The sequence below is a fragment of the Diadema setosum genome, chromosome 20 (assembly GCF_964275005.1).
Source record: "Diadema setosum chromosome 20, eeDiaSeto1, whole genome shotgun sequence".
Lineage (NCBI taxonomy): Eukaryota > Metazoa > Echinodermata > Echinoidea > Diadematoida > Diadematidae > Diadema > Diadema setosum.
The window spans coordinates 32,507,080-32,519,900 of record NC_092704.1 but is presented as its reverse complement, the minus strand read 5'-3'; the positions used below and the strand labels follow the sequence as shown (position 1 = coordinate 32,519,900).

Sequence of the window (12,821 nt, the reverse complement as noted above, 5' to 3'; positions counted from 1 at the left end):
AGGACTCATGCGTGTTGGTCTTGTGGGATGACCCCGAAAGGGAATTGACAACAAGGGGTAGGGGATGCTGGATGTGGAGCGAAATGGGTGAAGAATAATTGGGAGAGAGAGAGCCATGGATTAGTTCATCTCCAGTCATTGTGACCAGGAGAACAGGAGAAGAGACAGTGCAACAGTGAGGGAAAGATCTAGAGTCATTGTCTGCATTCCAATATTATGTATTATACTACAATTTATATGTTTATTGAATTTGTGTCCTACTTTGGTTGTTTAATTGCCTTATTGGAGTTGCTCATGACCAGTGACGAAAATCAGAAATGACTGGACTTAATTTTTGGTATACATTGCTCTTAGGCTATAAATCCCTTGCAATTTACCCTGCAGTTGCTCCGTGAGTGTCGGTCAGCACATTATCGTTTATAAGAGAGCGTGTTCTGTTTGACGTTGTATTGACCTTCCAAGTTTGCTAATAACCTGATAATACATTTTGTTCTAATCCACTCTCAAAACATGTGGCTTAACATACTCAGGTTGAATGTAGGTAGGGCTCAATATACGTGCCGGAATTTGGTGAAGGTGATTCAGTAGGTTGTAAACTAACGGTAATGTGGGATCTGTCAACTTATAAATCATTGTTCTTTTCCTTGTGAACACCATAAAAACAATGAAAACGTCCATGTGTTTTAACAGATAATTGCAGTTAAATTCTCAAAGTCTCTGCGTTCATGGTGCAGAATCTTTCATTCATGTGCAGGTACGCAAAATTATTGAGAGCTATTGGGAAAACACTCATAGACTTTGTACTTGTCGCTTAATATGGACCTCAGGGATGGAATTTGCATATAGTTATAACGTCATAAATTGTCTGCACAAGTCCCAACAACAACAATAACAATAAACAAACAAGCATGCCTTGTTGAACAAAATTTTCACTGAACGTGTTTGTGTTTTTATCATCAATCTCAACCAGTTGCCGATAATTTGTTCTTGCCGAGTGACGTGACCAATATGATCATCTACTACGGAGATGATCTCATACTGCCCTGCCGGGTGACGGTGCCCGATGCGAACGTGATGCTCATCAGGGCCGACCAGACTGAAGTACCCCCTGATGAGCTGCCACCCTACGACAATCGAAGAGGATTTCTGCTGAATTCCAGCACTGCGTCGGAATTCTCCGGGCGTGTCAGCTGTCAGGCCAGCTACCGGGGACTGACCGCTATGCGGTCCTTCTACATTGACATCATAAGTATGTACATATGTCAGTTGGGTTTTTTCTTTCAGTTCGCTGTCAAAGTTCTGTGATTAAAATCTTCGACCATTTTTCTCTACCATTTAGTTTACATAATGGTCAGTGTAGCTTACTTGCTAAATTACCTTACCATAACTACCATAACTACCACAGAACATTTCTGGCGGAAAAAGTTGATGGAGAATGATATTCTAATATGAAAGTAAACTTGATGACCTTTGATCTTGACCCTTGGCCTTTTGTCTCTATTGTCTCACCACCATAATTTCCTGTGTCACCTTTCAAACAAAAACATGTGATCTTAGAAGATTTGTAGAGTGAACAGTTAATAGTAAGACGTAGGCCTATAAAGTACCTTGAACTTTGACCTTGTCACCTTGTCATGATCTTGTACTTTTATCTTGCCCTCAAATTTATATGACAACTGGACATTCCAAGCTAAAATTACATAATGGAATATATATATATATATATATATATATATATATATATATATATTTATTTATATAGATAGATATACAAATTCAACAGAAGTTTAACAACCTTTCGCCTATCACCTTTAGGAATTTTGAAAATACAGTGCACTCCCGTTATAACGAACACAGTTATAACAAACTTCTAGTGACAACAAAATAAAAATTCAGGCCGCAACGTTATCCGCACTATGTATTTTTATCGTATATTTGTTCGTTTATGCAAAATTGTGATATAATGGGCATTAGCATTGTTACTCTATTCTTATTTCTTATAATTGCCGAAGCCAGCGTATCTCAAAATAACTATATTTTTACAAATGACCTAAGTAATTTATATCTAATACAATAGCTGTAAAAAAAAAAAAAAAACCAACCTTGAATAATATATTGTTTACTCATTATTTATCTAGTGATCCACGTCCCACAAGCTTTGCTTTTTAATGGATCGCTATTTTCCATAATTGAAGTTATTTTCTGAACGCTCACGAAGTGTACATGCATTGTTCCTCGTAATTATTGTACATATGTTGTTGTATATGATTTATTTCGTATACTACATGAATCTTTTGTAAACGTTTGGACAATATCATTTCATGACATGCATACTTTGTATTATGTTTTGATTTTCGTTGATTGGAAATAAACTATGATTGAATTGAATTGAAATGAAATGAAAGAAAACTGCTGGTCCCGAGGACTTCGTTATAACGTGAGTCTACGGTATCTAGAGCCTACTCAGCACCTGTGCCCCTCATGTAGCATGTGGGAAAATCCACAAAATATTTTTCTCTCCTTTGACAATTTTTTTAATAGCTCAGTAACAGCATGTGATGAGGCAGAAACATGTAAATAGATGGATGGATAAATGGTGAAAGACTGAATCCAAAACATGGCTATTCTTCCAGGGGAAGGAGGCATAGACCTAAATATGTCTAATATTTTTGCAAATCTACTTTGTAATGATATCCTTCTGTGCATCACTACAAAATATCCAGATATATTGCCTGCGTATCAAATTTCCAGGAAACCTTAAAAAAAAATAGATTTATTACCCTGCCGCTGGAGTGGGGGTGGTTCTGTCTGACCGTGGCTGGTGTTCAGAATGAAATGACTGCTGTTCAGTAGTTGATAAGGTTGGTTCATCTGACCATGGATGGTGGTCAGAATGAGATGACTGCAGCTGGGATGAGGCTGGTTTATCTGACCATGGGTGGTGGTCAGAATGAGATGACTGCTGCTGGGATGAGGCTGGTTCTATCTGACCATGGCTGGTGGGCAGAAGCTTGTTCATCTGACTATAGTGGTGGTAAGAATGAGATGGCTGCTGCTTGGATGAGGCTGGTTCATCTCACCATGGCAGGTGGTCAGAATGAGATGACCGCTGTTCAATGGATGAGGCTAGTTCATCTGACCATGGATGGTGGTCAGAATGAAATGACTGCTGCTGAGATGAGGCTGGTTCATCCGACCATGGATGGTGGTCAGAATGAGAAGACTGCTGTTCAGTGGAGGAGGTTAGTTTATCTGACCATGACTGGTGGTCAGAATGAGATGACTGCTGCTGAGATGAGGCTAGTTATTTTGGCCATGCCCGATGGATGGTAGTCAGAATAAGATGACTGCTGCTGGGATGAGGCTAGTTAGTCTGACTGTGGCTGGCTGTCAGAATCAGATGATTGCTGCTTGGATGAGGCTGGTTAATCTGACTGTGGCTGGTTGTCAGAATGAGATGACTACTGCTTGGATGAGGCTTGTTCATCTGACCATGGATGGTGGTCAGAATGAGATTACTGCTGCTTGAATGAGACTGATTCATCTGACCAGGGATGGTGGTCAGAATGAGATGACTGCTGTTGGGATGAGGCTGCATGGTTCATCTGAGCATTGTTAGTGGTCAGACTGAGATGACTGCTGCTTGGATGAGGCTGGTTCATGTGACCATGGCTAGTGGTCAAAATGAGGTGACTGCTGCTGGGATGAGGCTGGTTCATTTATCACCATGGCTAGTTCACATATGACCACAGCTCGTGGTCAGATTGAGATGACTGCTGCTGGGATGAGGCTGGTTCATCTGACCATGGACAGTAGTCAGAATGAGATGACTACTGCTGGGATGAGACCGCTTCATCTGACCATGGCTACTGGTCAGAATTAGATGACTGCTGCTGGGATGAGGCTGGTTCAGTTGACCATGGCTGGTTGTCAGTCAGATGACAGCTGCTGGGATGAGGGTACTGTAGTTTATCTAGCCGTGGCTGGTATTTAGATTGAGATAACTGCTGATAGGATGAGGGTAGTTCATGTGACAGTGGTTGGTGGTCAAAATGAGATGACTGCTGTTCAGTGGATGAGACTGGTACATTTGACCATTGCTGGTGGTCAGAATGGGATGACTGATGCTGGGATGAGGCTGCTTTATCTGACCATGAATGGTGGTCAGAATGAGATGACTGCTAGTGGGATGAGGCTACCCGCTAGTTTATATGACCATGGTTGGTTGTCAGACTGAGATGACTTCTGCTTGGATTGACGGGGTTCATATATGATCATGGCTAGTGGTCAGATTGAGATGACTGCTGCTTGGATGAGTCTGGTTAATCTGACTGTTGCTTGTAGCCAGAATGAGATGCCTGCTGCTGAGTTGGTGCTGGTACAATCTCAACATCTGACCATGGCTGGTACCGTGGTTCTCAGATTGAGATGACTGCTTCTGGGCACGACAGGATTGGCTTCCCTGCCATACATTGTGAAGAAGGGGTACAAACCTATTGGAGAATTATGGATGGTTGCATTCCGTTTTGCATACGGTGGTGATTTCTGTTAATGTGTTTCCACCACATCGCACTTGGGCTGCGTGAGGATGAACTCGAGATTTTCGCTCATTAGCATGGAGGTGACCCGTTTATTTCCTGGTCATTAAGATAGTGCATCAGGGTTTTCTTTTAATTAATCTTTCTTGTATGTCAGCCAAATGTATATGAATGGAGTTTCACTATCCACCACTTGGGTATTACTGAGAATAGGTGAATGACGATTGATCATTGAGAGTGGATGACTATCTGAAGTTCTATAGGCCTACAAACTGAACTAAATAACAAACTAATACTGAAAGGAAGTTTAAACCAAAAGGAAATGCTAGTGTCAATTTTAGCTGTCTAACACAGCCACTAGATGTGTCATTTATATTCACTTTGTTTGTTTGTTTGTTTTTGCTTTTGCAGAAACACCAACCCTACATGTTGCCAACCGGACAATGAGGGAGGGTAGTCCTCTCTCCCTAACATGCACAGGGGGACGTCCACTTATTTGGAAGCATTCATCTTCCCTCAGCAGGGAAGCTGTCATTGAGGTGTCCGCTTTGCGCGCAGGGGATGGCTCCTTGAACTACAGGAGCACCCTTACCATCAAATCAGCCTATTACACGGACACGGGGAGATTTTCTTGCCTTTTCCTGCAGTATTTTGACAAGGATGACCCGTTGCTGGAGGAATCAGTGTATATCTTTGTCATCAGTGAAGGTAAAAGATGAAATTATGCAGATTTTGGTAATATTAGAACCACCTATACAATTCTACTCTTCACTTCTTTGTGACCCAAAATCATTTTTAGCTACTCAAGGGCTAAGGCACAGGTCATCCTTACAGGGATATGTTTGCTAAATATGAGGTTGCTTTGTGCAAACCATGTAAAGTCAATGTATTTTGCATTCTGACATCCTGACGGCTCTGTCACTTCAATTCTAAAAGGAGGAGGTTTCCCACAAACATATTCCATACATTGTTTTAGTGATTTCAGGAAGATTGTTGATGCATTTAGTGAGAGTTTGAGCTCACAATCTGAATCTGTTCTGAAGTACCGGGTAGTGAATTTGTAATGTTTTTGTCAGTTCCATGTACCACCCTAGAATAGTATTCAATAACAACTTAAATTTGTGACATGAGCATATATGTGTATACTCATATTACGAAAATATGAAAAGGATTCTAGCAAATGTGATCCATTTAGAAAAAATGTGGACAATCCAGTGAGTCCCTGATGTGTTGTTACTCAAGACTGTCTCTATTGTTTCTCCTGCAGATTCGTCTCACAAATTCTTGCCCATTGATGAACCGAGTTTGCCATACATCGAGTATGATGCCACATCAACGTTTGTTGTTCCCTGCAGAGTATCTGATCCTCACCTGCAAGTAAACGCAACAGTCAGTTACAAGGACTCGCAGAATGAATACAAGGAATTTTACAAGCTCTGGGATCTGACTTACAATCCTGAGATAGGTTTCATGGTTGATCCAGTTAATACCAGAGGGAAATCTGTCATCAGCTTGACTTTCCAATGCACCCTGGACATCAAAGAAGTTTTGCCGCTTTCCTTTATTTTGCAAAGAAGAGGAGGTGAGTATGTGTTGCAAGAGATGATGGAGACATTTGATCTGATGATTCTAGCAAAGCTAACATGAAGTGCGCCATTCAAATTGATTATTAATGCTCCAACATAAAACAATTAGTATACCAACTGTGACACCTGCATTAAGTATCATAACTTAACTCTTTTGTGAATAGGGTAAAAATTGCTGGCACATAACATTGTGCTAAGGTGTGCAGTGGCGGATCCAGAGGGGGTCGCACTGGGCATGTGCCCCCTCTATATTTTTGGTTAAAACAAAGGAAAGAAAAAGAAAAAAAAATGAGGGGTGGAGTGGTGCGTGCACCCCCCCCCCCTTTATTTTTGCAATGGTGCCCTCCCTTTATGGAATTCCTGGATCCACCCCTGGTGTGTTCATTTCATTTGCATGACATCAGAGTTATGGATAAGGGCATGGCCCCCTGGTCGAACAGTGTCAACACTTAAGTATCTACCCTGGGTAAAGAAGACCATGTTATTGTAGTTGGTATTATTATTATTATTATTGTTATTATCATTATTGTTATTATTAATATTATTATCATTATTAGTATAATAATAATAATAATAATAATAATAATAATAATAATAATAATGATAATTATTATTATTATTATTATTATTATTATCATTATTATTATCATTATTATTATTATTATTAATATGTTTATAACTATTATTATTATTATCATCATTATTATTATCATTATCATCATCATCATCCACTGTGATGGTCTATTGTTGGTTTGCTCCATTTTAGTGAATTAGAGTGTTAGTTTACTTCATGGAACATCATGATTTCTCCACAGAGGCACTGGTCCCACTCTTTTTAGAGGTAAGTGAGAGCGCAGTGCAGTACATTGCTGGAAGGGATGAGCTGAGACTCAGCTGTATAGGCATCATTCCGTCCTCTGTATATCAATTGGAGAACTCCCAGGATTTTAAACCATTGTTTGCATGGACGTCTCCAGGACAACGGCCGTCTGACGATAACCCTGTAAGTTGTTGCAAGAAAGAGCATGTTGTACAGCAGATGCATAGTTTCTTATGTGCCTCCTGAATAATCTGAGGATTTTGAAAATTGATTCCGACCTACTTACCAAAATGTCAGAGGGGTACTGTCATGTGATTATTACCTCCGCCAAGGGAGGAGGTTGCGTTTTCGTTACCGCTGGTTTGTGTGTTTGTTTGTTCGTTAGTTAGTTAGTTTGTCTGTGTGCAAAATAACTCAAAAAGTGGTTAACGGATTTTAGCCCTATTCCCACCACGTTTCGCGTGATTATTCCGCAACGCGTGATGCTCTCGCCGCGACATTTTATGGCTTTTTTCTTTCAAGTATCGCGCAACTTTTGAGACCAAATTTGTCGCTCCCGGGCATACCGTTCTGAAGCCACGCCCCTTTGAAAAAAATTTGTAGACCCAAAAAAGTGATTTTGCAATTCATATAAAAATAAATATTTTTACTTTCAATGGCTGATAATGATTTATTGTAGCCTGATTATGTTTTAAAAAGTTTCTGCAACAAATTTTGACGGAAAAGAACAACAAAAACAAAAAGTTGAAAAAACAAGGAAATACATAAGAAATTCAATAAACTATAAAATACATAAGAAATAATTATGAAGCCGAATTTTTGCTTCCATATTATTGTTGAGGATATTGAAAAGAATACGTTCACCAAAAATTAGAAGTCTTGGAGCTTTATTTTTCTTATTTATAAGCAAAAAAATTAGTTTTGCATAAATTAGCATAAATTAATTCATTTAAAATATATAAATTAGAATTTGAAAAATCTAACTATACTGTCTTGTAGATTACATTGGCCTCTACCTTAGTGCACATTTTCGCGAGGATCGCGTAATCCACGACCGATATCTGAAAGATCTGAAGGGGGGGGGGGGCCAAAAAGCCCCCCCCCCCCCCCCAGTGTGGTTTCAAGTCCCTCGAAAAACCCGGTGGGATTAGGGTTAAAAACTTAATAAAATTCATTTGGTACCAGTGCTGAAAGCTGCTCCAGGTCTAATAACTTTGACTGATGTAAATCTGGCATCTGGTCTGATTTTTTTTTTCATTTTTCATGTGGTATTATGGTAAAAACTGACAAAACTACCGTGAAGAAAGACATTATGCTGTGTAGTCAGCCATGAAATGTATGCAGTTGCTATGAATGATGGTTTATACACTTACACCTATTTTACATGTACATGTAGGCCTACACCCATTTTACCCACGATTAACAGCATGTATTGCAAAAATCCTGCCACAGAGCAGAGAAACATAATACATGTCTGAGTAGCTCCTTAAATTAGAAGGATTATCTTGCCATTCTGTAGATATCCAAGTTAATAATCGATCTGGCCGTGAGATGGTATCAAAATCTACGTGTAGTTTGTTTGTTTCGTTTCCTTGATTGTTCTCTTTGAGGTAGTGTGATGAATGATACTACAAGGTAGTGACTTTCAATGGCTGCGTTTATCATCTTTCTCATGTGTTAAACATATTTATTACCAAGATATCCAATATGAAAAGGCCTTTGCAAAAGCGTTTCTGGCGGCATTTCTTGAGTTGTTGTGTTTATCATCTCTCCCCCAAGTCAAGGGGAACTGCTGATCAGTGCGCAGCTCCATTGCACTGTTTGACCTAACGAGCAGAGATTGTGAAGTTTGCTAGGATATAGGTCCGACATATAAATGTGTTTCAAAACATTGCATTTATCATCTCTACAGGATTGTGTTTCTTGCACTAATGTGTTTGAGATCGCACTTTTGGGGCATTTCAGAAAGGAATCTCTATAAGCCCCATAATCAAAACAGCTTTGCATCACTCAGCTACCCTATCTCCCTGTATAAAGTCTTTTGGAAACCTTTAATCTTAACGAGAAGTGAGTTGATAAATGCATCCAAATATCAACACCGTATACATGTATAATCCCTCCACATTCCACTTTTGGTCATCATTTTGGTTTACAAAGTTCACGTCACATAATTAGGAGACATGCCCTAAAATGTGTAACGTTTTGTTCAAGAGAGCACATACCCAAGAAAACTAGTCAAATATTGCATGACTTTCATGTGATTGCAGACTGGCGTAGGTGAACCAGGATTTTTAAGGCTACCCCATAATGTCACGTACACCTATGAGCTGAGGAGAACTGCTACCCTAGCAGATAATGGAACATTCACCTGTCGTGCAGCATCAAAGGCGATGTCTATCAGTGAGCAGATTTCCGTCCACATCCTAGGTAAGAAAGAGTCTGTCAAGTATATCATTTAGTGTGAAATTCTATGGGATGATATCTTGTCAGGCATCAAAAAGCTCTTACAAAATGATTGTTGCGAACTCAAGCTTGGAAAGAGTATGTCATTGCTGAGTGGTAAAGACCAAACAATTTGTAAAATTGAAAGATTGAGAGTGACAGAGAGGGAAAGAGAGAGAGAGAGATGTGATAAGATGATATGAGGAATTTATGTTTCTTTTTATGCCTCCGCCACGAAGTGGTGCCGGAGGCATTATGTTTTCGGGTTGTCCGTCCGTCCGTCCGCATTCGTTTACGCAATAACTTGAGTAATGTTGACTGGAATTTTACCAAACTTGGTCCAAGTATAAAGTATGATGGGGTAATTACTTGATTAGATTTTGGGTGAAATTGGCTAAAGACCAAGGTCAAAGGTCAAGGTCAAATCATGAAATTGTATCTCTTTACGCGATAACTCAAGACTGGATCGAGCAAATTTCACCAAACTTTGTGCGAGGATGATGTATGATGGGACAATTACTTGATTAGTTTTTGAGTGAAATCGGACAGAGGTCAAAGGTCAAAGATCAAGGTCAAATCCAAAAATTTATCTGTTTACGTGATAACTCAAAACTAGATAAAGCAGCTTTCACCAAACTTGGTCCAAGGATGAAGTATGATGGGGCAATTAGTTGAGTAGGTTTTTAGTGAAATTGGCAAGAGGTCAAAGGTCAAAAGGTCAAGGTCAAATGCTAAAAATGTTGCTATTTCCCCCATATATATATGCAATGCCCAAAGGTATTTCTTGAAACTTAGTGTAGACATGAGCTACTGCATAATGATTCTCCAGAGAGTTTCATGTCATAAGGTAAAAGATCAAAGGTCAGGTGGAAAAGTTACAATTTCACTTTTCTCACAAATGGTTCAATGTATCTTCGTGGAACTTGGTACATACGCATACATTGACTGGCAGGGATTACTAGGGAATTTAGGGGTCATGGGTCAATAGTCAGGGTCAAAGGTCAAGGTCAACTCCTTAAAAATTACACTTTTTCTTCATACCTTGAAAATTAGTCAATGCATAAACTTATATAAGGGTTGATTAAAAGTCAAGTTAAAATCCTCAATTCCCCAAATACGTGTACATGTACCAGGTACCTGTGCTCTTAGACAATTAAAGCAAACCTAGTTCAAGGAAAGTGAACATTCAATTCAATTCAATTCAATTCAATTCAATTCAATTCAATTCAAACTTTATTTCATTTTTTGAAAAGAACATAAACATTTCACTTTCATTGGTTACAGAGAATAAGGTTACATAATCAAAACAAAGTAAAATTGAAAAGAGAACATAATTGTGGAACCTTGGGGTAACAAATAATGTTGTAATGAAAATTGACTGAAGTGATATAGACGATATAACATTTCACAAAATATCGAAAAATGGAGGGACCCACTAAAAAGGCAATGCTTGTAGAATGTGGGCCCCTCAGGTACAGAATGTCAATAGAAAATGAACAGATGCAAAAAGGGGAAAAAAGATCGGGAATAAAGTCAGATTAAAAAAAAGGTCTGGAAGCCCAATAAGAAGACAGAGTAACGGACAGACACACATACACAGGCTAATGAACATTAAACAAGACTGAGACGACAAAACTTACGAAAAAGGACTTCAATACAAGACAGAACGAGACAAGGTTGACATAATAGGAAGACAATACAGCGGACAGAAAGGAAAAACAGATCCAGCGATCCTCGACAGAACTATGTCGAAAAAATATTGGGATGCGAGGAAGGGATACATAAATATGGAAAAATAGAGAGAAATAGATGCGGAGGTACTACAAGTAGAATTGAATCTACTGAGTAAGACAAGACATTTGTGACAAACCTGTCATTTCAATGTTTTGCCAGCTTTGTGAAACTGTCATCACACATTGTGAAGACATTTTACTACATCTGTACACACCTATTGGGCGAATCATGCATTATGGCGGACGCATACCAGTCGCCATAGCGACATTTCTATTTTTTTTATACTGGTAAGTCAAATTTGCTAAGATTTCACCAAATGAGCTGCATGATGTGCAGCAGTGTAGAGCAGCACTGAATAGTCTATAAATGCATGGGCATTTGGAAGGGTGAAATAGGCCCTTGCATCATACTCAATACTCTTTGCCATTTTAAGCATATATATCCATAAATTGTTTATCACTGAGAATATCATCAACATCATCAAAAAAGACAATTATAGCATCAGGGAACTTGTCAGGGAGGGAGTGGGTACTGCTGTTGAAGGAAACCCAAACCCAAAGAGAAATGTGGATTGAGTGAAAGCAGCAACATTAGTAGAACACATCAGTGAAAGTTTGAGAAAACTTGGACAATCAATGCAAAATTATGAATTTTTTAAAGTTTTGGTGTTGGAACTGCTGGATTAGGAGACTACTAGAGATCATTACTTATGTGTGGACCACAATACAAAGAAAATATAAAGGGAATTCCTCAAAAATTCATTTTTCTACCATAATGAAAGAGCACTTGACTAACGCTTTCAGAAAGCAGAGGGAATAATTGCTACCCTTAACATATTTCAGAATCAAGTTGATGGAATGTGAAATTTTCATGAAAAATTGATTTTTGTGGAATTCCCTTATTTTCTTTATATTGTTGTAAACACATACGTCATAATCAATAGTAGTCTCCTCATCCAGTGGTCCCAACATTACAACTTTAAAAATTCATAACTTTTGCATCCATTGTCCAATTTTCCTCAAACTTTCACTGATGTGTTCTACTAGAGTTGCTGCTTTCACTCAATCCACATTTCTCTTTGGGTTTAGGTTCCCTTTGATATTAAAGTTGATAGAGATCAGCATTAAAGATTCTAAAGAGAAAACAACTGCAAAATTCTTGACTCACTTGTTTTGATTGCAGAACGAGGTTACGCACGGATACAAAGAATCAAGGAACCTGGAGAATCCGAGCGAATTGTCAGGGTGGCAGGGCAGACATTCTGTTTCTATTTTCAGGTTTCTGCATACCCTCAGCCGAAAAACTTCTGGCTGAAAGCACAAGGTTCCCCTTACGTCTCCAATGGACGCATCACCCTTAATGACCAAGCACAAGATGAAAGTGGACTCAACCTTACCCTGTGCTTCCAGGAAGTTGAAATGGCAGATGAAGGGACATACTCTGTGATTACAAACAACTCCTACGAGAGCAACAATGTGACATTTTTTCTGCAAGTCAATGGTAAGAAAAAATTAAATAGTCTTCAGCATTCACATCATTTCAAATGCTTTTATTATTATTATTATTATTATTATTATTATTATTATTATTATTATTATTATTATTATTATTATTATTATCATCATTATTATTATTATTATTATTGTTATTATTATTATTATTATTATTATTATTATTATTATTATTATTATTATTATTATT

At 38.5% G+C, this 12,821-nt stretch overlaps 1 protein-coding gene across 1 annotated transcript in view; it reads left to right on the top strand.

Annotated features, from left to right (window-relative positions):
- Positions 1-12,821, top strand: part of LOC140243614 (vascular endothelial growth factor receptor 1-like) — a 91,542-nt gene that overhangs the window by 60,186 nt on the left and 18,535 nt on the right. The window contains exons 5-12 of the mRNA XM_072323280.1: positions 971-1,249; positions 2,909-3,329; positions 3,736-3,872; positions 4,950-5,246; positions 5,806-6,120; positions 6,940-7,127; positions 9,212-9,371; positions 12,303-12,620. Coding sequence (XP_072179381.1) covers positions 971-1,249; positions 2,909-3,329; positions 3,736-3,872; positions 4,950-5,246; positions 5,806-6,120; positions 6,940-7,127; positions 9,212-9,371; positions 12,303-12,620 — 2,115 coding nt within the window. The remainder of the gene's footprint in view (positions 1-970; positions 1,250-2,908; positions 3,330-3,735; positions 3,873-4,949; positions 5,247-5,805; positions 6,121-6,939; positions 7,128-9,211; positions 9,372-12,302; positions 12,621-12,821) is intronic.